This window comes from Psittacula echo (assembly GCF_963264785.1).
Source record: "Psittacula echo genome assembly, chromosome: 1".
Taxonomy (NCBI): domain Eukaryota; kingdom Metazoa; phylum Chordata; class Aves; order Psittaciformes; family Psittacidae; genus Psittacula; species Psittacula echo.
Genome location: NC_137735.1, coordinates 148,929,290 through 148,957,129, shown reverse-complemented (window position 1 = coordinate 148,957,129; position 27,840 = coordinate 148,929,290). Strand labels below are relative to the sequence as shown.

The following is a 27,840-nucleotide window of genomic DNA, read 5'->3' as shown; positions in this document are numbered from 1 at the left end:
TCATTATTATTTCCAGGGATGCAGCTGTACCAGATGATTAAAGTGCTCAGTTGTCCTTGCAGGTGGATTCAGCTAAGTGCTGTGGGTCTGGGAAACAGGGTTCCACCAGTAAATGCATGCTTACCCCAGGGTTGCTGTGCTGGGGTTGGCCTTCCTGCAGTGTAAATGCCTTCATACAGCTGCAGGTTCAGGAGGAAGGTCAGCCAAAGGGAGTAAGAAAGCAGAGCAAGAAAATATTCCGGTTCACTAACAGTGTGTAACAGCTACTCTGAGAGACAGAAGTGAAAACACACCGAGTGAATACACTTGGAATGTGAACAGCATCTAAGCAGGAAACCAGGGGAAAAAAGAGTGGGAAGTACTTGGAAAATATTTGAGTCCATTGGTCTACCAGGGAATGAGTTAAGGAAGAGCATCCCAGGGGAAGCTAAAGAAAACACCTCCTTTTTTAGTTCATTCAGGTAAGAAATGGTAGGAGATACAGCTGCAGGGAGATGGTGGCTTTGGAATAACTTTGTGGCTAGCAGCAGGTCACCAGAAGTGGTTAATAGTCATCCAACAGGTCTGGAGAATTCTGGATTGTTGCTGAAGGATGCTCACAGCACGCTGATGGTGCGTCCAAATGAGAAATGAAATGTGATGTCAATAAATGTCAAGTGATGCACATACATGTATCTCCAATAAGTGCTGCAAGTTACCATTCAGAAAGCATTCAGGGGACCATCCTCCAGGAATGTTTTGTCACTGATGAACAAGTATTGTCAAAAGAGTAAGCTGAATAATAGGAATTCTAGGGAAAGGTATAGAGAACAAGCTGGGATGAGGCCCCTGGACTAACTCATAGAATCATAGAATCCCAGACTGGTTTGGGTTGGAAATGACCTTAAGATCATCCAGTTCCAACCCCTGCCATGGGCAGGGACACCTCACACTAGACCATGTCGCTCAAGGCTCTGTCCAACACTGCCAGGGATGGGGCAGCCACAGCTTCTCTGGGCACCCTGTGCCAGCGCCTCAGCACCCTCACAGGGAAGAACTTCTGCCTTATCTCCAACCCGATCCTCCTGTTTCAGTTTGAACTCATCACCCCTTATCCTATCACTACAGTCCCTGATGAAGAGTCCCTCTCCAGCATCCTTGTAACCCCCTTCAGACACTGGAAGCTGCTCTGAGGTCTCCACGCAGCTTCTCTTCTCCAGGCTGAACAGACCTAATGTTCTCAGCCTGTCTCCATACGGGAGGTGCTCCAGCCCCTGATCATCCTCATGGCCTCCTCTGGGCTTGCTCCAACAGCTCCATGTCCTACTTACATTGAGGACACCGGAACTAACACATGGCGTGTCTACATCTTGAATAATGTGAGAAATGGTCATCCCCCTCAAACAGATATCTTACATTACAAAAAGCCTGGAAAGGGCAAAGTGATCAGAAGCCAGAAAGTCCTTGGACAGAGAGTACACTATGGCTCTGCAGCTTGTGAAAGAGATTACCGGAAGTCTGTGAAATCATGAGGAGAACAAAAAGGGCACAGTTATGCTCTGTTTTTCACAGTATCAGAGTTAAAGGCTGCCCAGCCAGACTGAGGCAGTACTTTCTGGAGTACCGTGGTGTATTTTCTCTTCACACAGCATCTAATGAAATGCGGAACTCATTGCTACAGGATGTTGTGGAAGTAGAAAGTATAAATGGGTTTCAAACAGGATTAAACAAATCAAACCTGATGGTCCAGATGCAGTCTCTGATGTAAGAAATCAATACCCCACTGACTGATGGAAGCTGAGAGGGTGTAGGAAGGGAAGGATCATGCACACTACTTCCTAAAAGTCTGACCTCATTTGTATGGAGAACTATCAACACTGTGCTAAGCTGGGGAGAAGTGCTCCATCTTGGCTAAATAGAAAGCTGCTGATGTGATCCTGGTGAACCTCAAGGCCTGTTTCAGTGCAAGGTCATCTGGCAGAATCAGTAGTGAAGGGGGGAGCTCTCAAATGTGTAAAGACCTGGAATGTGGCAGTGCCAAAAGGGTGAGTTTTGTACTGGAAACCAGAAGCAGGAAGGAGCAACATGGTGTATATATAACTACTTGGATTGACTGAAGGCTTTACTGAAGTCCCAAGTAAAAGGATGTGAAGATAAGAAGGCAGGGATGTTCTGGCATAAGAGATGTGCAAGCTGGAAAAAGTCAGTGGAAGCTGCTTCTTCCCATATATTCCTCCCCTACTATAGGTTTGCTGCTCTGAATAACTTCATCTGAGCACAGCAAGAATCATAGAATGGTTTGGGTTGGCAGGAACCTTAAAGCTCATCCAGCTCCAACCCCCTGCCACAGGCAGGGACACCTTCCACTACAGCAGCTTGCTCCAAGCCCCTGTGTCCAACCTGGCCTTGAACAGTGCCAGGGATGGGGCAGCCACAGCTTCTCTGGGCAACCTGAGAATCCCTGACTATCCCAGTTCCTCCTTTTGGGATTTGTTCTCTTTACACACTGCCAGGTTAAAATGGATGCTATTGGAGTGGAGTCATTTCTTTGTTTGGTCTTCTAACTCTTCTTTCTCTTTTCCTCTGCCCACAGTGAAGCAGCCGCCCATGCAGTAGCCACGCTTGCTGAAGCCACTCTTCAAGGGGGAGGACAAATTGTCCTGTCTGGTGAAACTGCAGCAGCAGTAGGAGCGCTTACTGGAGTCCAAGATGCCAATGGTAAGCCTCTTGGGAAGCTTTTACTCTCTCTGGGCTTTTAATGAGCTCTTAGCTAGGGGTTTTCCTTTCTTTTACTTGAAATACCAACTTTTGGTAGTTACATAGTTTTCCCTCACTGCAGATGGTCACTAACTAGGTTGTGACTTGCAATCTCACAACAAAATGGTAGCACTAACCTCTTGTTAACTTCCATAATGCTGGTGGCTTTGCTCTTTTCCTCCTTCTGCCAGCTTGCTCTTTAGCTTTAGTTTTTAGGGGCAAACTGCTCCCCACGCTGCATCTACACAGTGCATACCACAGGGAGGACCAGATTTGGTCAACCAATGCAACTAGTCAGTGCCATGTTAAACTCATCTCCAAAACACTTCACTGTGAAGTGGCAGAGAGTATGACTAACATTTTATTACCCACTCATTTCCCTCCTTTCTCAAGACTATTTTTGTGTGCTTGGTGGCTGCTCTGGAGCAACTGTTGGTTTTCTGCTTGGGTGACACCTTCCAAGTCATCCCTCAGCTGTCAGCATCAGGTTGTTCGCCTCCTGCTTTGTTTTCCATCTTGCCATCAGAGTCAATAGCTTAGTTCTAGGGATGCTATATAGCATTTCTCACCTATTACCTGGATGTCTCTTCTGCCAAGTCTGGTGACTTTTGCAGTTGTTTAAACTAAGTTTGTAGTGGATAAACCAGTAAGTTCAAGAGGTGATGCTGGAATGTACGACTGTGTCTAGTTGATGCTCATCCACTGCCTCCAGTTGTGCTGTACTTCTGCCTGATGCCTTTACCAAGTGCTTTCCCAGTTCAGAGATGAAACTCACTGGTTATTTCTATTAAATGGATGGAAATATGTCAAAATAAGCTCAAAAAGGATGTAAAGTGTGAAATTGAAAGGAAACGTCGCCTTGAGGATGGGGCCGTTTGAACTCCAATTGTCAAAGGGGGAACAAGCATGTGCAGTTGGATAGCAGAGCCATGACTTCTTTGCATGGAAAGCAGGAATCTGTCTAGATGAGACCTCGAGCTTGACTTGCATCAAAATCCTCATCTCATAGGGAATGTGATCATTTTGAAACATCACTATTTAATTTGCAGCAAAAACAGGGAAGTGGAGGGAAGAGTAATTTTACTTGTGGTGTTCAACTCGATGTCTCTTGCTGTGGGGTCAGCCAGCCTGAAGAGGGAGCAGAAATGAAGTGAAACCCCTGTCCTCGGAGCTGGGAACGCATCTGATGCTGAGAAAGAAGTGCTGTGCTCTGCTTTGCTGGCAGCCCAGCACGAGGGGGATAAGTGATGTGTGTTTATTGAAGGAAGGATCTTACCCTGGATGCTCAAAACCAGCAACTAATCAGATTTGTCCAAGCACGTTAGAGTCCTTTAGCAGATCTGCACCCCTGCCTCCTTTTGGTCTGCATCCAAAATGCTTTCATGGTCTGGATTCCTCTGGATGCTTCCATTGAACAGCACTCCTTCCTGAGTCACTCCACCTCACTCACCCACTATTAATACCATTTTAATGCAGACTGGGCTGTTTCTTTTGTCCTTTCTTTTTCCCCTTTCTATTTTTTTAGCAGCAGAGTTGGAAATCAGATGGGATTTTGAGTGCATTAAGGGCAGATGCTGCAGCATCTCCTCTGTGCAAACCTCACCCGCAGCCCCTCGCCTTGCTTCCACTCCTCTTCGATTTGCTCTAATCTCCGGTGGCATTAGGGGAAGGGCTTTGTCGGCACAGGAGTCCTTGGAAGCACCATGCTGTTAGTTTTATTACATAACCAGCTAATATATCTCCCTTAGGGATGGAGGAGATGTTGGTATCTATTCCTCCTGTCTCTGTCTGGGGATGGAGAGCAGATGGATTTTCAACGTTGGCTGTGGCGGGGAGGATTTGTCTGCCTTCTCTCTATCGTGAAGCCCAGGGTGTGAGTGTGAGCATCCTCCTGGGTTATTTGATGCAGTGCCCTTCTGTTGGGGGAGATGAAAAACAGGGAGTGATTTGGTGCAATTGGTAGCAGGACGGAGAGGGGGAAAATGTCTGCCAGAGCCATAATGGCATTAACCAGCAAATTCCCCCTGCTCAGTATTGCTTGCAAAGGCTTCATTTGCTGGTATTGCCAATAAGCGCTTCTCTCTAGGATTGCTCTTACCCTTCTGTAGGTGCTTTCTGAGAGATTCCAATCCCTCACCCACTCCATTTTCCCTGGAATGGACATAAATTTATCTCATTTTATTGATAGGGAAAAGGAGACAGTAGTTTAACAGAATTGCTTGAAGTCAGGTAAGATGTTTCATCCCCGATTTTAGCCATTAGATGCAATGATTCTCTTTTTGGTTTCTATCTTGATATATTTTCCCATCCATTCTCTGGCATCTGAATAATAATTAAGTGATCCAAGAGAACCAAGAGGGCTAAAAAGAGGCAACTTTTTTATGTTCATGGATGTCTTGGAAGCTAGGGCTGAATTCAGTCTTGCAGGGAGTAGGGAGCCCAGGAGCGTGGCTGAACTGCAAAAGGCTGTGGATTATCTTCTGATTAGTTACATTTATAGCTGAGGGAAATAAGATCTCCTGCTCCCATGCAGTGTCAAACTAGCTAAGTGCATTATGGTTTTCTTGCTGCTCTGTAGCATCTGCTCTGAATGGGGATGCTGGAACCGATGACCCCACAGTTTGAGCCTCAGATGTTTGGTTCTTAAGTGATTGGCATTAAAACAAAGTAATACTCAAAGCAAGTGATGGGGATTGTAACAGCCCCACTTCTGAAGTCAGCTGGAAACCAAAAATGCTCCTGTAAGAGGAAACCATGCTTTGGGCAGCTCGATGGGATGGGCTGGTGCTGGAGCCATCCCAGCTCAGTGGGGCCAGAGGAGAGATACTCAGCCTTGGGAAGGAGAGGTGACATTGCCAGCCCGCAGCCTAGGCCTTGCTTGCTGGAGCATCCTCATCCTGCAGCCTTTTGTTTGACATTGATCTGATCAAGGCCTTGAAAGCTGCTTGAGCTGCAGGCTTCAGCCTGAAATATTGATGAGGCTTTTGCCTAAGCAATACCTGTGTGGGGCTGTAGCAGTGCATAGTGCTGCTTGTGAAAGACAGAGCAGGATCCCTGCCAAAGGAAGGCTGGTTTCATGGTCTCAGTGTCATCACAAGCCTGGGGTTGTGGTTTTGTGCAGCGTGTGGCATCTTGGAGGGCTGGTTTGAAGGCAATAGGGATGGTGTGCTCAAAGATGGGTTTTAAAACAGGACATGGAAGGGGGTGCAGGGGAAAGCTGGTGTTGGGAAGAAGCAGCAGTGGAAGATGTGACACCAAGTTGTGCCCAGGGAATTAATTTAACAGACCTGATTTAGGCACAGCCAGATGAAATGGATCCTTGTTTCTCCACCTTAGTCCTCACATGTGGCAACTGCTGCCCTTTTCCCAACCCTAAAACATGTTTTACTGATGTATCTTCTCCCTGTGCTGCTGGAGATGCTCCTGACACCACTAGTGTGCCTGGTGGTGATGTGGTAATGTAGAAATGGGCACTAAGAGGAGCCTACAGGGACGCTTGCCCTTCTCCATCCCAAAATCCAACTGCAATTCTCCATGCAGCCAAAGGGAGCCGTGCTTACAGCTGGGGCTGAGCCAGGATTATGGAGTTGTGATGGAAGCCCAGGGAGAGCATTAGGACTCTGACGTGGGCAGAGGGGGATTAGCAAGCTCTCTGCTTTCGCAAACAGAGGAAACAAGGCGTCAGTGCAGAGTATCCTGCAAGTTAGCACAGGATGAACAAGCCCAGAGCAGCACTGAGGGCAATGGGGAACTTGCTGCATGGGAAGAGCTGCTCCACTTGGTGACTTCTGTTAGCAGCAGCAGTTGAAATACTGCGAAGGCTTCAGTTCGGGGTTGAGGCAGCCGAGCTTCCCACATGGAATCAATGCAGTGCAAGGTGGAAACCTGTCTGCACCCTCACTGTGCAGATGGGAGATGGGGAACCCTCCTCCTGCAGCACAGACACCTCCAGGCCAGTCCCAACCCTCTCTGTGTAGGCTATTTACAGCTGAAAGCACATCCCAGGAGGGGAAGGCAGGAGCCAAGACATTCTCTGGGCTGTGCATGTCGCCATGAGCGTGAAAGCAGTCAGAGATCTCAGCAGAGGGAACTGCCTGTTCTTCTTTGCTGGATGCCTGGAGACAGGGAGGTGTGGGACACTGATCCAGTGGTAGTTCTTTTTGCATGAGAAAACAAAGTAACAATAACATGGAGGGAGGCTTGGAGGCTGATCTGCTGCAAGTGTCAGTCTTTAAAAGAAGTTTAATACTGTTTTCCCTGTTGGATTGCACTTCTTAGGGAAGATGGACCCAAATGGGTCGCTAGCAACTTGGAGAAGTGCAAATCAGCTTGTTTGCATCCAAGCAGACAGGAAGGAAATAGCTGAGCCTTTTGTAGGGTCTTCCCACTGGGAACACATATATTTAATGAAGTGTTTCCCTGAAACAGTATGATTTAATCCCAATCTGAAGGAGAAGTGAGGAAAATCAGTGTTGCAGCTATGTTTCAGATTACAGGGTAGAGGAGAGGCCAGCGCAGAGACCTGAAGTAGATGAGGGTGAATTCCTGGGTGCATGCACTGAGCAGAGCCAGGAACAGGGAGAGGTGTTTCCCAGAGGAAAAATCACTGTGTAAATGAATCATTGTCAGCAATGGGCTACGATGTACTCTGAGTGAAATATATTGGCATAAGCCTCAGTTAAAATGAGTTTATTCTGTGTCAAGTACATGCAGTTCCCTACGTGTGTCCTGCAGAGTGGGTGCTCGACTGCAGCTCAGCTCCCTCTGCATCTGCACCATTTCCATGTCAGCCTCTGCCTGTCCAGGGAGCCCCGGGGTGGGTGGTGGGGAATACACAGTGTTGGGATGTGTTGGCGTGGTGCTGCTAGGTCTTTCCCAGCACAATGAGAGCCGAAGAATTCCAAGAACCAAAACAGCTCAGTGTGGGCCAGCACAGCTGACTTCTGCTCGCTTTGGCACGGCTTACCTCACCTTGCCATGCCACTTTAAACCCATCATGATGGATCTCCTGGGTTTGCTGCTGTCCTGCATTACTCCTGGGCACTAATCCCAGGCAGCTCAGGCTGTCCTGATGCGGGGCTGTCATGGGCACTGCGCGGCTTTGCTTTGACATCTTGGGACTGATGACGAAGTGGCTGCCGCTTGCGATTAGGATTTGTCTGCCCACCAACCAGGGCTAAAAATAGTGGCTCAGACAGGTCCCTCTTGTACTGCAGTGGTGGCCAGATTGTCCCTTCAGACCAGCTAACCAGGCATTACCTGCACCAGCATTGCTGTTTTGTTACATGGAGCCAGCTCCACACAACAGGTTGGGGTTGTTAGAGCAGGAGGCTGGAGGTGGATACCACCGCACTTGAGTGCTGCTGGCTTGTTGAGTGACCTTGGTCAGTCACTTGTACATCAGGCCCAGTTTGGCTTTTGGGGCAGAGGAGCTCACAGGTTCTGTTGTTTTATTTCCTTGGTGAAAAGGGTGAAAGCCACAGAACCACAGAATGATTTGGGTTGGAAGGGACCTTAAAGCTCATCCAGTTCCAAACCCTACCATGGGCAGGGACACCTTCCACTGGAGCAGGTTACTCCAAGCTCCTGTGTCCAACCTGGCCTTGAACACTGCCAGGGATGGGGCAGCCACAGCTTCTCTGGGCACCCTGTGCCAGCGCCTCAGCACCCTCACAGGGAAGAGCTTCTGCCTAAGAACTCATCTCAGTCTCCCCTCTGGCAGGTTAAAGCCGTTCCCCTTGTCCTAAAATATCTTTATAAGTTGAGCCCTCATGATGTACCACAGGTCTCTTTCCTCTTTGCAAAGGCAGCAGTTTTAGAGGAGCACGAGGAGAACCTCATGGGTGGTTTATGCGCCCATTCTGTATCCAAGTCTCACATGAAGTCTAAGAGGCTGCTCTTTAGCTCTGAAACATGCCTTTAAGATCACAAAGAGAGAAAGCAGCAACACCAGGAGTTGCTCAGTTCCTGCCATGCTCTGTTGCTGTCCCCTAAAAGACTCTCTTCTTCCCTGCTCAGCGTGTGTGAGGTGGTGTTAGCGATGCCCTGAAAGAGAAGCCACTTTCATTAGGGGTGGGGAGTCACTGCCAAGTCTTTCGCTGCTTCATCACTTCTAACATTTCTTCAGTTCCTCTTGGTTTCAGTGAGCTTCCATGCAGTAAATGAGCTGTGCCCTGCCGGGCCTCATCTCTGGGCTTCTCAATGACCTTACAGCATCTCCAGCACCTCTCCTGCCCTCCCCGTTTCCCCTCCCCTGGTGAGTTTTGACATCCATTCCTGTTATCAGGCAGTTGAGACTTACAGGCTCTCCAGCTGTCACAGCTGGTGCTGCCCCGGTTTAAGCAGAGGCCATTTACCTTCCACGTGTCCTGAATTAGGGGAAATGGACAGGAGGGCTGGGTCTGTTTAAAAATTAAAGCTGATTACAAGGCATTAACATTACATTTAAAGAAATAGGCAGCAGCTCTTCTTCTCTCAGCATAGTTGCAATATGTTCCCTTTTGTTCTGGCCTGGAAGAGGAAGCAGGACTGGTGACAAGTCCAGGCTGGGCAGGATTCTTTATCCATATATTTAGAAGGAGAAGCTGCCTGGTGTCTGCTGCAACACTTACAAAGAAGTCCTGGTCTTAGTGCCTAAAGCAGTTCCCATCCTTGCAGTCATAAAAGAAAGGTGAAGTTCTTTCTGCTGCTCTTGAATTAGTTCAAATCTGCTGACACTGTGTCCCTCGATCTGAATTGTGTGGGGAAGCTTCAGATTTGAGGGATCCCAATTGTGCATCCACTCTGGTGCCAAAATGCAGCCATGTCAGGGGCAGCAGTCAGGAAGAAAACTTGGTTCTCTTTTTTTCCCTCTGTAACGGCTCAGCTTCCCTGGAACAGATGGATTTTAAGGAATGTTTGCTTTGAGATCTTGAGGGCTGAGAATCAAAGGGATGTGGCTGCTTCATGCATGGATGGATGGAAACCTGAGTGTGTTGGGTCTGTCCTACTGTGCCCTGGCCTGGCTGCAGTGTGGGCTTGACTGGGGATGAACATGGGTTTAAGGAAGCAGACAGGTGGTGTCCTCCAGAGCTTTCCTTACAGAGGTGTTTCCACAAGGGCCTTCATGGCATGGCTTTTCTCCTTCTCTCCTCCTCCACTCTGGTTTCTCATTGCGGAGGGTTGTTGCTTTCCCAAGTTCCCAAGATTGAGCTTCCTTCCTGTGGTGACCCTTCATCACAGAAGATTAACAAGTCAGTCAGGCTGGGAACACTCTGAATGTGCTGCTTGATTCAGAATTCATTGCGCTTCTAGGTTGAATTTGAAGCCTATTTATCTGGTGTATCTGAATGGTATTTGTCCAGGCTTCTGCATCGTCATCTCACAGTCCCTCAGTAATCCGTCTGGCTTCAGAAGGAGCTGCTCAGTGCAGGACACTTACTAAAAAGAGGTCGAGCCTTTTGGCAAGTGCAGTGATATGCGTAGCTTATATTTGTATTCACTGGATCTGGCTTTCCTCCATCTCTTAATGAAACTTCTTATTTGAGATGGAGGATGGAACCTACATTTCCCAAGTAGCAAGTGACAGACAAGAGGAAACAGCCTCAAGCTCCTGGGATGAAGTCTGTGTGTGATGGATTGTGCCAGTTTATCCAAACCTACACTGAGTGTGTCAGCCCCAACTCAGCTTCTTGAGCCCTGTGGGACATTGGGTGTTGTCTGGAAGAACTTCCAACTTAACAGCAGACAGGAGACAACTAAGGACAACTACATCCTACTGGCACTATCTCTGCTCAGTCTCCTCTTCCAGATGATCCCAGATGAGAGGTCCCAGCTCACCCTTCTCACGTGCTGGCATGGTGAGCCTCTTCCCAAAGCAGAGCAAGACTTGTGTCCTGAGTTGTAGGGCATCATTTCTTCTGCAACTGATCCCAACTGCTGCCTCACTGCCTGGGGGGAAGGATGAGCAATGGTCCCTGCTGTGGAGCAGCTGCAGCATCTTTGAGTACAGATTTTAGGTGAATAGCCTTCTCCTTAGGGAAAGAGCATCCCCTCATCCCTATCTATGTAGTGATGGGTGAGTGCCTTGACCACAGGGAAAACTGGGGATGCTGCTGCTGGTTTTCTACCTGTGCTGTACCACTTTACACCACTCCAGGGCTTGGGAAATTGAAGGAGCAGCCTGTGATTACACTGAATCAGGGCAGATGGAAAGGGGCTTTGTAATCCCCCACGTCACAGCAGAATTGGGCTGCAATCTGCTGTTTCATGACAGCAGGGCACAGTTCTCGCCTTCCCTCACAGGTACATTTGTGTCTGTGAGCTGGATCAGACCACCCTCGCCTGTGTACACTGGAGAGCTGTGGAAAATGTGGCTGGGCTTTGAATGGATGGAGGCTCGTCTGACCCGAGGGCAGGCTGTGAGCTCCAGGCTCTTAATGGCTGTCAGTGGGTGTAGGGTGCAATCTGATCCAAATGGGAAGCTGGCTGGAATCCCAGCAAGCTGTTGTTATGTGGGAGGCATCTTAGGAAATGAGACGGGCTTTGGGGACTCTCCGCTCGCAGTGCTGGGCACCCCAGTGGAAGGAGAAACACCCTGTGTAAGCTATGCTAATGCTGGGGCTTCCCCAGGTACAGCTCTTCAGTGCATGGAGCCATGGTTTCTGTGTCTCTCCATTTAGGAAGCTCATAATCTTGTATATTAGACTAAAGTTTCCTCTCTACAGCATATCCTCCTCCGCTCTGTGTTCCTCTTTGGGCTGTGCATTCCCACTTTCCAGGCACAAGATATGGAGGAGACATCTCCAAACTGCTCCAGTGCCTGTTTGTATTCTTTACCTTCAAAAGTGCTCTGCCCCTCTATGAAAACAGCCTCAGCTGCTTTGTGAGCATGGTCTGACCTCCTGAAGTCCTCTGTTGCTTCTTTCTGAGCATGGCTGGAGGATCGTTCTGTGCCTCTATTTATCGTCTTCGTTGGATCTCCGTAGCAGGGTCTGATTTGAAAGCGTAAAAACACAACCCCATCTGTCTTGTGCCCCTGGGGCACAGTAAAGAGCCACATCCAGCAACCACTGAGCCTGTGAGTGATCTCTTATAGAAATGTGTTCATTGTCACCAGACTGCCTATGGCAGAATGATGAAGATGGGAGGTTTTAATTTGTTTTCCCAGGTGGACACACTGAACCTTCAGACTTCTGTTTTTCCAAATGAAACTTGCTCCTTTTCATTGGCCCTGATGTTCAGTGGTTAGATTTTGGGTTTAAAAAGGCCATTTCTTGCTGTAGGATTGATTCATGCATGCTTTGAGGCATCAGCAGGTTGCACGAGAGCCTGGGGAGATGCAGCTCTTCCACCTTGGCATCCTTTGGCTGGTGACACTTATCCAAGGCTGGTGGTCTTGTCCAAGAGATTGGTGGAATGGCCTCACCTGTGGGCACACAAGGATGAGACAGTAAATCTGTCACTGTAAAGAGTGTTCCAACCTTCCAGCACCTTGATTGCAGCCTGGTAAAGAATGGCCTGAGACTGGAGATATCCCTCCTCTCCCCTTTCATTGGGTGAGTCTTAATGGTAACTGGGCAGAGGGCTTGAAGGTAAAACCAGTTCTCATTGCCCTCTGACCGGTCAGGGATGCTTTTCTTGACGCCTGGGTCACTCTGAGAGGTAAATCACAGCCGCAGTAGAGGTTGATGTGTTTGTCCCTGGAGGCCCGTGTCTCCCAGTGACCTTCTCAGCTCATGAAGACAGCTTGGCTTTGCTGTAAAGCAGCTCATGTGACAGCAGTAATCCGCAGCTAGTACCCAGCTGTGCAGGAAGATTGCAGGGAATCGCCCTATTTTCCTTGCACTGCAGACCCCGACAGCCCAGCACAGGAGAGCAGGATGTGGCTTCTGCTTGCTGCAGGACACTTGTCATGTCTTTGGCTACATGAGTCCATACTTCAGCAGGTTGGGATGTTTGGAGCTACAGCAGCCACTGCTGCAAAGCCACGCTCCCAGGTCAGGAGCACACACGTCCTTCTGTGAGTCAATGGGAAGCTGTGAAATAGGTTCTTAGGAGAAAAAAGAACATTTTCACCTGAAGTGGCATTTCTAAGCCTGAATTTATCTTGTTCCTTCCACCTCCCATATCCTTTGTCTTAATTTATTCCCAGGTGTGTCCAAATTCCTCTTGAAGTAACACTTTCTGATGGCTTATGTCGGCTCCTTCTGCTCCAGGGACACTTGGCCACTGGTGGACTTTTGCCGTGTGCCCTACAGAAGGTTAAAGTGTGTCCCTGAGAAGACACAGACTGCGAGAAGGGAAAGACTGAGGGAGCAGCAGCTTGGGTTTGGTTTAAAATTAGTCATGGTATTACTTGCTATACACAGCTTACAGATTGATGCAGACTTTGTGATAATGGCTTTAACCTGCCAGAGGAGAGACTGAGATGAGCTCTTAGGCAGAAGCTCTTCCCTGTGAGGGTGCTGAGGCGCTGGCACAGGGTGCCCAGAGAAGCTGTGGCTGCCCCATCCCTGGCAGTGTTCAAGGCCAGGTTGGACACAGGGGCTTGGAGCAACCTGCTTCAGTGAGAGGTGTCCCTGCCCGTGGCAGGAGGCTGGAGCTGGATGAGATTTAAGGTCCCTTCCAAACCAAACCATTCTATGATCCTATGGGTTTGCCTCCTTGTTATCACAGATCCCTGATCTTCCTCATCTCCGTTTCCCCCATGATTTTAATCTTCGAAACCTCAAACATGTCCAAAGGGAAGTTCAGTGAGCAGGGGCTGGTGCTGACAGTGGAAGGAGCTGATGACAGCTAAAGCAGGCAGGCTTGGACTGAGATCCAGGCTTGTGCAGCCAGAGGTTCCTGCACTGCACAGGCAGCAGCAGCCCTAAGCTGCCAGCAATACTCCTCAGTTCCCTCTAGGAAGGAGGTGCCTTTGATCAGGTAGGCAGCAGTTGCTTTGTACCTGTGTAATCCCTAGGTTTCGCTGCCAGAAACCACCAGCAGTGTGTTTGTGGCTTCAATAACTTGTCCACCAGTGGCCTAAGACAATCCCTTATTTCATGTAAGCTATGCACCAGCCTTCAGAAGTGGCCATCTGTTACCACTGGCTATGACAGATTTGAGCACGAGCCCCACAGTGAAAGGCTCTCTCTGCTATTCCCCTGAGCTGGCTGATCTCTTGCCTTCCATCCCTTCCCATCAAAAACAGGAGGAAAAAGAGAAAGCTTTGTACTCCCAAGCATTAGGGGTCTCTAATTGGTGTGTGCACAACAGGACCACTGCGTTTAAATGGTGAGCATAGAGCTAATGGAAGCTGAGCGTTATTGCTGGCATAAATATAGTGTGTTCAACTCCTTTGAAGTCACAGGGAGCAGCAGCCGGGGGTGCTTGTGTTCGATTAAAACCCCATCAGTGACTTTGGCCTGTGATTGTTTCCTATTGCTCTGACCCATGGATGTGTTACGATTTCCTTGTGTGCCAGATCTTCTCAGAGGTTCCTGGTACAAAACAGGGTCCAAGTAACACTTCCAAATAGGAGTTAAATGTTAAGAGGTTTGGAGTCTCATAGGAAATAACCAAGACTTGGAGTTGGCTGAGTTTTAGGCTTTCTGCTTGTGTGCTGCTGTCACGAGATGTGCTTCCTTGCTTCTGGTGTGGCAGACCTGTGGTCTGAGCTAGAGCAGCCTTTCCCACAGCCAGTGAATGGGACTCTGGTCTGACAGGCTGAGAGCTGGGCTGGTTCAGCCTGGAGAAGAGAAGGCTCCTTAAGAGGAGACCTTAGAGCAGCTCCAGTGCCCAAAGGGGCTCCAGGAAAGCTGGAGAGGGGCTTTGGACAAGGGCCTGTAGGGACAGGCCAAGGGGAATGGCTTTAACCTGCCAGAGGGGAGACTGAGATGAGCTCTTAGGCAGAAGCTCTTCCCTGTGAGGGTGCTGAGGCGCTGGCCCAGGGTGCCCAGAGAAGCTGTGGCTGCCCCATCCCTGGCAGTGTTCAAGGCCAGGTTGGACACAGGGGCTTGGAGCAACCTGCTCTAGTGGAAGGTGTCCCTGCCTGGGGCAGGGGTTGGAGCTGGATGGGCTTTAAGGTCTCTTCCAACCCAAACCATTCTGTGACTCTGTGAATCACCCGCAACAGATGCAAAGCAGAAAGGATTCTCCGTCCACCGCAGCTCCTTTCACTCTCAGGAAGTGCTTTCCAGCCTGCTGTGTCCTGCCCGGGCAGCCACTGAACAGGCTCTTACACAAGCGGCTGCTTGATTCTTCTTGCAGCTTTTGTCCACGTGGGTCCATGTGCCACAAGTCTCCCCTTTGCAGGCCACTGCGTGCCCAGGGTGGGACCCACAGGGACAAAACACCTGGAAAACCCTTGCTTCCTGCAAAGTAAATGGTAATTTCTCTCCCTGCACTCATCATTGCCTTCTGTTGGCATTCAAAGCAGCTTCCAACCACCTAACCAATGTTCTTGTGCCTTCAGTCACCAGGCCAGAGTCCAAGCTTGTTTTTCTATCAACAGATGTGCAGAGTTTAAAAGGGAGGAATCTGCCAGAGGCAGTAGCATACCAGGAATAAGTACTCCTGGGAGAGAGAGGTAGGAATCCATCCCACATGCTGTGCAGCCCAGGCAGTGGATGACAGTGGTGTATATGTGAAAAGGAGGAATGTGGACTGTAAAAACTTGCTCTTTACATGATATATTCAACGTCTGAGTTGTGTGTTCACCATGATTTATTGCTTACCTTGCTGAGGATGGGACACAGAATAAAAAAGGGGAGGATCTGTGCCAGATGGGTATCTGGTCCTATAAAGAAGATAGCCTGCAGACACCAAAGCACTGTGACACTTAACACCACTGCAATGAGAGGATGTGCTGGTTTGTAGCAGGGATGCTTTTACAGTTAGATTTGAAGGATATGCTTTGAAGAAGAGGGAAAAAAGGACTGATAAGGTGTGCATCTACCCCTTTTTCCCCTGAGAAGAAACGAAGAATGCTTACCTCCTTCTAGCTGGTGCTGGAACTAATGTAAGGTAAGGCTCCACCAGAGTTGCAGCTTTCCATATCTGCAAGGTAAAGCTTTGAACAGCTTCCCAAGGCGTTATCCTCCTCCAGAAGCTGTGCACCTTTCTGGGCTGGAAGTTCATGTCACCTCTGTTGGGTTAAGAGCACCATTTCCCCCATCAGAGAGGTGTAGGGGCTGGGAGTGAGGCACTGGGGGAGAGAACCCATCACTTTGGACCCGTTTGTTGGCCATGAATGTGCACTCTGTTGTAGCAGAGAGGCTCCAGCGGACCAAGTCAGGGAAATGCTGGGAAAATGGTTTTTAGATGAAGCCAGGGACTATCTGGTTACGTATTACCTTACTACCAGAACAATAGCTGCTTTATAGCTCCGTGTGCTAAATGCTCTGTAGTATATGCTAATGTTCGTGTTCACATGTGATCTGTTGCGCAGCACACGAACTTGTAAAACTCATTGAGATCTGAGTCTGTCCGAGCCTTAAAAATACATCAAGTTCCTCTCAGAGGACAATGAGTGCCTGGATTTCATGAACTTTCCAGCCTTGTGCTCTTGGGATACATAGAGATGTCACTTTGGCACCATTTCTGCTTCTCATTCCTTTCTCATCCCTCTATGCAGGGGAATAGTGGAGAGCTTTTCTGGAGGTGGCCTGAGCTTCTCCCAGATGGATTTTACTACTCTCACTTCAGTGCAGCCATTTCTCATCAGGCCCCTCTGGTCCAATTGAACCTTTCATCTAAATAGATGTAAAATGCAGTACAAATACCTGCAAGTATCTTATATTTGCCTCCCACTTTACCTCCCACCTATGCACGTAACATTCTGTAGAGGTAGAAATGCTTTAGTTACTGTGCCTAATATTGGGGTGTTACTCATATGTGAACATAGTAGATCTACTCGTATGTGGACACTGAGTATTTTTAATTCACTTAGCAAGCAAAAAGCTGTATTTCTTATGAATACATTATTTACCCCACTTAATCCCCCTCTCCCCAATTGTAGTATTTGGCTTTTGTTCAGCCTTTTACACTTGCATTTTATTGTCAGGCTTCCTAACAGCAGACTATTCAGGTTGCAAGTGGAGCCTAACAGAGTGTTCACCAGGTGAGTGGATTTTTGTGATGGTAGTTTGGAATAATGGGATATAACTGGTGTTGTCACTTGGTCCTTTAGGTTCTTGACTGTGGTGGTTTTTGGGGTTAAAAGGGTTGTATCCATCAGTCTTCATTTTGGTTTTCTCCTCTTTTCACACTTCCAAGGGGAAGATATCACATGTCAGATATAGATTTACATCCAGGCATCCTGTAATGGCTGGCTGAGCCGCTGCTCTGAGTCTGGACACTGTTTTGGCTGCTGGGTAGAGGTGTGCAATGCCTTTGGGGTGTTTGAGTATCTTACAGCCCCATCCTGTTAGCGTTAGGAAAGCTGAGCTCTCTTAATGATTACTTAAGTAAAGACTTAGGAGCAGGCCGAGCTGGGCTCAGAGCCTGTGTGTTTAATAACACTGCAGCAGCAGTTCTGTGATGATGGATGGGGCTGGGGGGGGGGTGGGGGGTGGGGAGGATGCTGGGATTCTTGGATCTGTGAAATGCGGCTTTTTAAAGGTTGTGGATGAGATGCAGAGTTAAAGCAGCAATGCAAAGGAGAGGAAACCCCACAAGCACCCTCTCAGTACCCATCAGCTTTAAGAAGCTATAGGCTGAATGTTGTAACAGTAACTTAAGTAAAGTAGTAAGTGGTGCCATGTCTCAAACAGCCCAGAAGGGTACATACAAGAGCTTGTGTGTGTGCGACTGCTGATGCTTCTGCTGGCTGAAGTCCACCAGCTTTTGAACTGTGTACACAACTGCCTTTTGCTATGCAACTGTATTGCCTTTATATGCTATTTCTGATTTGCAAGGATGCCCAGAGTATTGTTCCTGCAGAAACTCAGCCAAATAATTCATTAAAAAATGTGATATTTCAGTGCTTAAAAAAAAAAAACCAAACAATTTAAATGACTTTATTCTAAAATGGACTTTTGCCATTCAAATAATATAAAATGTTATCAATTTTGCATGGTACCCTGTCTTCATTCTCACAGTAGCTTGTAAGAAAATCATATAGAAGATACAGGACTCTAAAGGCTGTTTTTTAAAGGTGGGATAACAATCAGTCTCAATAGGCAGTTCTTCTATTGGAAGAGCCCCTGTAGATGTTCACAGTGTATTAGCAAGTCAGGAAAGTATTTATGGCAAAATGTAACAGGGATCCTTATTAGGTGATTGCCCAGAAATATTAAGGTGTTAAGGGGAGACTGAGATGAGCTCTTAGGCAGAAGCTCTTCTCTGTGAGGGTGCTGAGGCGCTGGCACAGGGTGCCCAGAGAAGCTGTGGCTGCCCCATCCCTGGCAGTGTTCAAGGCCAGGTTGGACACAGGGGCTTGGAGCAACCTGCTCTAGTGGAAGGTGCCCCTGCCTGTGGCAGGGGTTGGAACTGGAGGAGCTTTAAGGTCCCTTCCAACCCAAACCATCCCATGGTATTGCCCCCTTGTCCAATCATCATTTTAATATCTGATTTCTCGTAAGAGGAGCAGACTAATTCATTGTTAGGTGTCTTCTACCTCTACTTCCTGAGAAACTTGGCACTGATGACACTTTCTGCTCCGTGTTTTTGTTAACAGAAAAGAGATTGAAAGAAAAGCAAATCCCCACTGAAGCAGGCACTGGGGGTTGTTGTACTTCCTCTATTTTTAACTGTGTTTCCTATATACATAACTGACCATGATAGACTGCTAATCTTATCAGGTGTACCGTTCGCTCCACAGCCAAGTCAGCCGATCAGGAAAGCTTAGAAGGGTTATTCACTAAGCTTTCATCTGTGGAGTCTGGTAAAAAAGCTTTCTTTTTGCAGGAAGACACACACACTCCTTGCGTTTGTCACCTCCCCTACACACTAAATTGGCTTGGGTTTAAAGTGACATGTCCTGGGGACCCAGGACTAGTGTATGAAGTCTAGGTAAGAACTGAGGTTGAACCAACGCAGCTTTACACTGCCTCAGCCGATGGCCAGGTCCTGTTATCAAGCTCTAAATTCAGCCTCAACACCCCCTGAAGGGGAGAGGGAAGGACAGGTAACCTTAGATCCTAGACTGAAGGCACAAAGCTAATCCACCATCAAGATACCAGATTCACTCTTTGCCTTCTTTCCCAAGCACCCTCTTCATGGGAGTTTTCAGCTCCATCAAAATGAGAATGAAACAGGAGATCTGGGATTTCAGATTAATCATTTCCAGTGGCAAAAGAAATTGCAGGTTTTTCCTTATGTTACTACCCTCACGGAAGATGATTGCAGGTGGAAGAGTTCTGGTATGTCAGGAAAGGGCTGCAAAGACAGAGGTGCATGGCAGTGGTGAAGTGTCATTGGTGAAGGACACATTTGTCACCACTGCTTGAAGGCACCGAGTCTTTGCTGTGCCAGGGAAGAGTCTGGGTAGCGAGTTGGCTCACTGGGATCCTCCTCTTCCCACGGAAATGCTGGGGCTTCAGAGGAGGTAATTCCATGAGCACCTGTCTGTATGCCACTGGGTAAGTTGTATAGACCTATAGCAACAGAGACAGTAAATCAGGAATCCCAGACCCAGAGTTTTTGTCTCAAGGTACTGCAACTTAAAAAGAACTCCCAAAAAAACCAACCCCAAAACTCAAAACCCTCAAAAGCTGTGGAATTGTCTTCAGGAATCTTTTTAGTCATTTGACAAGGGAGAGTGGTGTCTTCCGTGTCATCTTGATGGGATGAAGGCTGGGCTGGTGTATGCCCTTGGATTGTGTATTGAACAGAGTGGGAGGTGCTGCTGTGGTCTTGCCCTGCTATGGTCTGCTGAAAGGAGCCACAGGTAACTGAGTGGTCCCTTTGCAAGGATGGATTGCCTGTTTCTGCTGTAGAGGCAAAGGCAAAAGACCAAGAAATCAGGGAGATTAAGCCAAAGGTGTTTCAGATCTTGCCTAAACTGTGACCTTTCCCTCCTTTTAGAGAGGAAGAAAATAGAAATGTATCAAAATGCAGTGAGCTGTCCTCTTGCAGATAGAGAATGGACGTTGGTCTCTTGACTGAGACCGGGGATAAATAAAACCCAAACATCCAAACTTGAGGTTTAAACCAACACCTTGATAGAACATAGCAAACATTTAGCAGTCTTTGCTGAAGCTGACTGACAAGGAGGAAGAATGAGCCATAGAAACATGGTGTTTCATCCCTGCCTTTCTGATGGTACAGGACTGGAAGTCCCAGGTCATTTAGACTTTATGGGTCACTGAGACAGCAGCTCCCATTGCTCTGAATGAGCAGAGAAGGAAGGTTCGTTGAAGCACAGCAAGAGGAGCTAAGGAAAGGACAAGTCAATGACAATATTAAGCAGGTAGGTGACACCCAAGGACAATCTGAGAGACTGAGATGTGGTCATGAAGATGAGGTAGATGCGAGGAAGGAAACAGTGGCTCCAGGGCTGTCCTTCCTACATTCCATGCAGTTCTTGTTGGAAATGTTGCATCTTGGTTTGTCTCCTGTGCTTATCTTCTGTTTTGAGGATAAATTAGGGCTATGAAGTAACCTACTAGATTGCAACACTCAGTTTAGTGCTCCGTGGTTCACCTTTGCTATCAAAACTTGGTGCCTTGGTACCTTTCTCTTTATTGTGGTTTTGACCAGAATAGCGTTTGAAAAGACAGATGCTGGATGATGTTGATGTGACCCAGCAGAACAAGGACTGCAGCATCTTTCACATTAGCATTTGGTGGAACAATTTTTGTGTGTTGATACGAATGGCACAGAGGATGTATGGGGGAGAGCTGTGGGTATTGTGTGCCTAGGAAGTTCTCAGAGCTGAAGTCACTGTATCGGCTTTTTGTGAGCTGTCAGGAAGCCAATTCTGATGGTGAAAATTCTTCCAGTCATCGTCTTGTCCTAAGAGACATCTAATTTGAGTTACTCGTTGATGCTCAAGCAGTAGTTGGGGGAAGAATAAGAAGGGTGTGCTTTCAGAAGATAGTTTGTCTTATCTTCAAGTAGGTGCCTGTGTTAAGGGATGTCTTCTGCTCCCTTTGTCACCACTGAGTGTGGTGGGATTCCTGAAATGCTTGATTTCCGCAGTGGGCTTTGGGTGAAAACCCATCCGTGGTGTCATGTCAACACCTTGTATCTCGAGGGACACATTCAGTTTGTGGATGTTTCTTCTCTATGGTCACAGGATTTTCAGGGTAACGTGACTTTGAGAGCACTCGTTTTAGCTGCTGTGACTTGAGCTTGTTAAGGAGATCTGGGTTGGTTTTTCTGACTATACATCCTCATGCCCATTGCCTGTCCTTCCCCCCCAAAAAAAAGCTCTCCATTCAGTCCCCCAGAAGGGGCATGGTGAAGATGGTAGATTCTGTGAATCTTGGCAAGGCAGGTTTCCATGCAAAGCAATGTGGATTTACTAGAAGTCTGTTGTGGGAGCTTTTAATGTGCTTGCTGAACTCTTTTGTGTCAGCAGTAATGCAGCAGGTAGTCTCCAGCACTGTGGTTATCTGTCTTGGTGAGGATAGGAATGGTCTTTGCTGCAGGATTCAAGTTGAAGGACACGGTTGCTCTGCAGTTATGTACTGGTGGTGGTGTCAATACTTGTAGTCAATAATACCAGAACACACCTGACTCTGAACGAAGCTGCTCAAGGTTAGATATAAGGAAGAAGTTCTTTAATGGAACAGGTTGCCCAAAGAAGTGGTAAATGCTCCATCCCTGGCTGTGTTCAAGGCCAGGTTGGACAGAGCCTTGGAGAACATGTTCTAGTGTGAGACATTGCTGCTCCTCATGGCAGGGGGTTGCAGCTGGATGATCTTAAGGTCCTTTCCAACCTAAACCGTTCTATGATTCTAATATGTATGACTGTCCTTTCTAAAACCGGGAGCAGTGGGGTGTAAGAGAGTCCCTCCTGGTTTGTCATGTTGCTAAAAGGCATTATGTGTGGCTGGGAGAATAAGGTATATCTCATGGCTGACTGTGAATCAAGTTTACTGTCAAGAAATACCTCTAGTGCCAACTGGTTTGTCCAGTATGTCCTAGCACTGTCTTGGATTTGCTTACTGGGGATATACCCAGTGGACCAAAGCTTCTCTACATAAAGGGGAGCCACTGGAATCTTGTTCACATTCAAGGCTGAAAGGGATTCAAGTGATCACTTACACCAGCCTCTTGCCTGAGCCAACATCAGTCTTTAGGTGGCTCTAGAAGACCTCCAGTGATGGAGACTTTGCTCCAGAGCTTCACTAGCCTTATATTTAGCTGTTGTCTGGTTGTTTTTTTTTCCCCTAGTGCAGTTTTCCATGCTGCGCTTCATGTTCGTATCTTATTCTGTCCCACTGTGGATAAGACTATCAGGTTATTCACTGTTTATCTGCATCAGTCCTGATGTATTTATGGACTATCCTAGGTATAGAGATCAAAGCATGCCCAGTGCTCTTTCATTGTGCTGCCCACCAAGGGCAAATGTTTCATTGTTTGGAGATTTTCTACTGATGCATTTCCCTGCTTGAGTTGTGTGCATTAAGATGCACCCTGGTCCTTTTGAACTGTCTGTGAGAATTCTTCCAGCGCGTCTTCAAAAGTCACCTTTGGCTCTGTGTGAAACAGTATCTGCTGACCTGGGTGCTAGGGCCCTGTGGTGCATTCCTGAGCACAGGAATTTGGGTTGGATTGCTCAGCCTGATGCCTCTGGAGGAGGGGAAGAAAGAAGTTGCAGGAATATCTACTGTGAAATGCTACAGCTTTAGGCTAGTTGTATCTTTTCCTCGTGCTGCACTTGCTGTGATCTCAAGGGTGAAGAGGTGTTAAAGTAAGGCAGAAACAGGCACTGATGATCCTGGTCCCCTGAGCATCAGCTGTCCTGGATCTCCAGGGCACTGCTCACCCACTAACCTGACCTCCCCAAAGCCCTTTGTGGTGATCTAATCCAGTCACCTGCAATTTAGGATCAAAATTGTTCTTATGCTGCTGCTGCTCTGCCTCCATGCCAGGTAAGATGTCTCTATCAGCCATCATGTGATGTTTCACCTCTGAATCATGCTGCTCTCTGGTTGCAGGTAGAGCCTAACCCTTACTTTTCTTCTCCTGTGAGCTCTCATGTCTCCTCTGCTGAAACAGCGGGAGTTTCATTATCTCCTACAGCTGTCACAGTCCACCAGCTAAAATGCAGCCCCTGATATAATCTGACCCAGCATTTGAGTCCAGCCGCAGCCGTCTCTAATCCTTTGATTCGTGGTGGCTATCTCAACCCCTAAGGCCTGCCACAGCCTTGAATTCTCACCCATTCCGCTCCATGGCTTCCAGGCAGTGATGGCCATGCCATAGCCTCCTTCCCAGCAAAGCCAGCTGATCCTCCACCAACTTACCTGACACGCTGCAGGTAAGTGAAATGCAGGACCTTGGTGCTGGCTCTGCCCCAGGTCTGTGTGTAAATGTCCTTGTGCTGGAGCTGTCTCCTCATCCTTGTCAAAGACAAGTGTTGGCAGGTAGGTGAGGTTGGTGGCCAGGAATGGGTGATTCAAAGGGGACTGAAGTGCCTGGGCTTCATGTCTCACCCTCCACTCGCACATGGACTTTTAGGGTGGCTTCATGAAGGGGAAGCAAACACACAGCCTGGCTGCATCTTCCTGCTTGCAGGAGCCTGTGGCCATGGTCAGTTCCACTTGGCATGCGATTCATTGCATCTCCTGAGGCAGGAGCTGTGTGGGATCCCTCTTCCCTGACTTGGTTCTCCTGTGTTTCCCTGTTCCCAGCTCCACTTTCTTTGTTCTTCAAAGACTCAAGAAGTTGGGGGTTTTACTGTCTAATGGATTTCCTGGTTTTAATACAATTGAAATCCATGCTTTAGATTAACATATGCCAGCTAGATTAGGGCTAATCAGGGTGCAGGTCTGAGCAGATGCAGTGCAGGGCCAATCCTAGGCCTGATTACAGCATCTCAGTGCTTTAATCGTCTCTCTCCCAAGGGCGATCAGCTCTGCTTTAATGCACAGCAGACTTTGTGGCCCTCTCCTCCTTTGGGTTGTCACCACCCCTGGCAGGAAGGCTGCTACGTCAGATGCTGAGGCGATTTAGTTTAATCCCATGCAGAAAGGGAGCTGCGTGTTGCTGTCTCTCACCAAGACTTCCCTGCTTTTCCGTGCGCTCCAAGATGTGCCAAACCGTGGGTGATGTCAGTCATAGAATCCTAAAATGGTTTGGGTTGGAAAGGACCTTAAAGCTTGCCCAGTTCCAAACCCCTGCCATGGGCGGGGGCACCTTCCACTAGACCATGAACTCATCTTTCCAAAGAAGACCCCCATTGGGTCTTCACATCTCACCATCTTTTGGTAGAACCCATCTTTGGCAGCACCCGTACCCTGGCCAGTGTTAAATGTGTATGAAGAGCATGAAGGGATAAGGCTTTTCAGGTTGCACACTCTGTGGTCCAGGAGGGTAGCGGTGACTCTGCTCTTTGGCTTGACCATGGGTAGTAGACTCATTTGAGAGCTCCAGCAGTCTCGTTCGGGTTAGCAATGCAAGTAACCCAAAGGGCTTAGTTGGGTTGTTGGTCTGGGGTGGGGATTTTAGGTGCTTCCCAGGCCAGATCCCCATGTCTGTGCCAGTATCTCCTTCAACTGGGATGTGCTTTATTTCATTGAAGGGTCTGATACAGGAGGTTTTCTTCAGGAGGGCTGAGTGTGAGCTCTCAGTGTTTTGTTGCCTGAAATTCCCATCTATTAGAAAGCATCATGGGAGCTTTTCACCTTCTGACTCCACACCATTCACAGCAGTCAGTGTTGAACCGTCACACCAGGAAAGCAATTCCTTCACTGGGCCGTGAACAGCACAAACGTGGTTTGGGGATCTCCTGGTGTGGGGCAGCCCTTTGGCTGGGTGGATCCTGACATTTTCCAACCCTCAGGGTGCTTTGAGATCTCGAGAGGAGGGATGCTGAAGGGCTTCAAAGCTCACTGTGCTCTGCTGGGGTCACCCACCTGGTCAGCACGATTAACTTGTAAGCTTTCCTGTCTGTACTGGAAGTTATCTAAGGACACCAAGCTTGGGATATTAAACGAGTGCCCTTGGCAGGACAAAGCCTGCTCTCTGCCACAGAAACCTGAATCAAAAGAGATTGGGCTGCTTTTTGGGGAATGCTGGGTCAGGAACCTGCTGTCTTAAACCATTTCGATGCTGTTTCAGGGCTGGGCATCCAGTGTTGCTGCCTGGAAGGATTTGATGACCTCTAAACACTGGTTTTTTCCCCCAGCAGAGGTGGGGATAGTTTGGGTAATGTCATGTACAAGGTGGCTTTTAGAGGTTCACTTGTCTAAATCAAGCTTTGCCAAGCCAAAGGCAGTGGTGAGTACAGGTAGGTAATATAGGAGTAGGAATCATAGAATCATGGAAGAGTTTGGATTGGAAAGGGACCTTAAAGCTCCTCCAGTTCCAACCCCCTGCCACGGGCAGGGACACCTTCCACTAGAGCAGGTTGCTCCAAGCCCCTGTGTCCAACCTGGCCTTGAACACTGCCAGGGATGGGGCAGCCACAGCTTCTCTGGGCACCCTGTGCCAGTGCCTCAGCACCCTCACAGGGAAGAGCTTCTGCCTAAGAGCTCATCTCAGTCTCCCCTCTGGCAGGTTAAAGCCATTCCCCTTGGCCTGTCCCTACAGGCCCTTGTCCAAAGCCCCTCTCCAGGTTTCCTGGAGCCCCTTTAGGCACTGGAGCTGCTCTAAGGTCTCCCCTTCAGGAGCCTTCTCTTCTCCAGGCTGACCCAGCCCAGCTCTCTCAGCCTGGCTCCAGAGCAGAGCTGCTCCAGCCCTCACAGCATCTCTGTGGCCTCCTCTGGTCTCGCTCCAGCAGCTCCACGTCCCTCTTGTGTTGTTGCTCCAGAGCTGAATGCAGGACTCCAACAATTCAAAGGATCATCTCTGGAGCAGCACAAATGCAGCCTCCAAACCCCTTGGGACCTCAGCTCGTGGCCACATCAGCCTCATCCCCCCCCGGCTCTGTTTCTTCCCTCCCAACCAGTTTCCTTCTCTTGTCTCCCCAGGTCTCGTCCAGATCCCCGTCAGCATGTACCAGACCGTGGTGACCAGCCTGGCCCAAGGCAACGGCCCCGTTCAGGTGGCGATGGCCCCCGTTACCACAAGGATAGGGGACAGTGCTGTCACCGTGGACGGGCAGGCAGTGGAAGTGGTCACCTTGGAACAGTGATGTTCCCAGAGCCAGGATCATGGTGATTTTCCTCGTCTCTCAATGCGACTAAGTTTTTCCGCCTCTCCAGAGATGCAATGAGGTGGCATCGAGTCTCCAGCTTTGGAAGCAAAGGGTTTGAGGTTTTGTTAACCTTTTTTTTTCTTTTTTTAAAGGAAAAAAGGAAAAAAAAAAAAAAAAAAGGAAAAACCCGGGAAAACAGGAATAATCTTAGCAGAGGATGTGTGTAAAGTGCGTTTTCACAGCGCCACTCTGCTCTCGTAGGAGTGAGAAGCCAAATTGTGACGGGACTTTCATTGCGAGGAGATCTAAAACGAAAGGAAACAAGCCCCTTATTCCCTAATTCCCCACTATGGGATGGAGCAGGATGAGGCGTGGAGGGGAACATGGATACCCTCAGCCGAAGCTGCTCCTGGGCACGGCCTTCTGCACTTGGCAAATTAGGTTTCAACAGATTTTAACATGGACTTTTATATGAAAGCAAAGTGAAATAACCACAAAAAAAAGAAAAGGAAAATATTTTGGGAAAAGGCTCGTCTCTCGGGATAACATAAAGGAATGCATGTGTGACTGCAGGGGGGCGGCAGCCTCAGGAAGGGGCGATGCTCTTCCAGGAGCCAGCGGAATGCCGCCCTCCGCTCGCCGTGCTCCGCTCGGCTCCCCTTGGTGCACACTGGAGACCTTGTTCTTACTCTCTGCTCTCGGAACGTACCTGCCATTGTCCATCTTCTTCTTTCCTTTATTATTATTATTATTATTGTTATTATTATTATTATTGCCCATTTTTTGTGGATCTAAACCCGAGTGGGAATGCTTCTTGGAGGGGCTCCGGCTGCGTTCTTCCCTGCTTGCCCAGCGCCTTCCCAGCACTTCCCTCGCCAAAGAGCCACCTTGGGCTCATCCCAGTCCCCATTATCCCCCCGGGACCCCACATCCTCCCTTCCCATCCCCGGAGAGTCCAATTCCCACAAGAAAAGGTTCACTTGAAGGTAATAGGGGGCTACAAGCGCAGCCCTTTCCCTTTGGGAGACCCCTTTCCATCTCCAACCTTCCAACCTATCCCTTCTCCTGCCCTTTGTGCATCTGCAAGGGAGTTTTAATCCCCATCACCCCAAAACTTTTCCAGGAGGGATATAAATAGGCCTTTGGAGGGGATATTGGGAGGGGGAAACTTTACTTAACATTCCCATAGGCCAAACCCTCCCATCCCAACGGATCTTCCTCAGCCGCAGCCCCCCCCCCACTCGTGAAGTTGTGCATCTTATTTAATTCTGGGGTTGGTTGTTTTTGGGGGGGTGGTAAAGTTTTCTTTCCACGTGGCCATTAACAGATTCCTCCCCATCCCGCTCCACCTTTGAGGGAGCTTTCAGATTTTCTTGTATTCCCTTGTTTTCTATGGACAAAAAGAAGCGATCCCAAATGTTCTTTGTATACGTTTCTTCCGTACTGTTCAACGAGGGGGAGGGAGATCTTCCCATCGAAGCGGTCCTGGTTCTCCCCATGGGTTACCACCGTGCGGAATTCCTTGGGAATGATTATTTTTCTATTGTCGTTGTGAAGATGTCGGTGGCTTTTCCAAGTCAAGTGTTCCTTTGGCGATGAAACGATGTCCTTTGTCCCCCTGCCCTCCCCACAAAGAGGCACAAACCAGGCAAGTAGCAGAGCATGGACCCCCCCCTCCCCCACCTTGTTTTTCCAGTGGTTATTATTGCTTCATTCAATAAATTGTTACAACTGTGTCTACCCCTGCCTCCACCTCTCCTGTTTTGGGGTCTTTTAAGGGGTTTTGATGTATTCTGCCATCCCCTCCATCCCCGGTGGGTGTTTTGGGGCTGGTCCTGCACCCCCCAGCGCTCCCCACACTGGTGATGTTTGGGCTGGAGAGGAGC

General features: G+C 48.5%; 1 protein-coding gene across 10 annotated transcripts in view; it reads left to right on the top strand.

Annotated features, from left to right (window-relative positions):
* NRF1 (nuclear respiratory factor 1) overlaps positions 1 to 27,694 on the top strand; it is a 74,948-nt gene extending 47,254 nt beyond the window's left edge. For 5 of the 10 annotated variants that reach the window (XM_080620612.1, XM_080620615.1, XM_080620609.1 and 2 more), the window contains 3 exons: positions 2,573 to 2,697; positions 23,059 to 23,134; positions 25,788 to 27,694. In XM_080620612.1, coding sequence (XP_080476738.1) covers positions 2,573 to 2,697; positions 23,059 to 23,134; positions 25,788 to 25,977 — 391 coding nt within the window. In that variant the 3' untranslated portion in view covers positions 25,978 to 27,694. Of the gene's footprint in view, positions 1 to 2,572; positions 2,698 to 3,785; positions 4,262 to 16,765; positions 16,823 to 23,058; positions 23,135 to 25,787 lie in introns of those variants that run through there. The other 5 variants (XM_080620616.1, XM_080620613.1, XM_080620618.1 and 2 more) reach the window with 3 other exon arrangements.
* Positions 27,695 to 27,840: the final 146 nt, after the last annotated feature.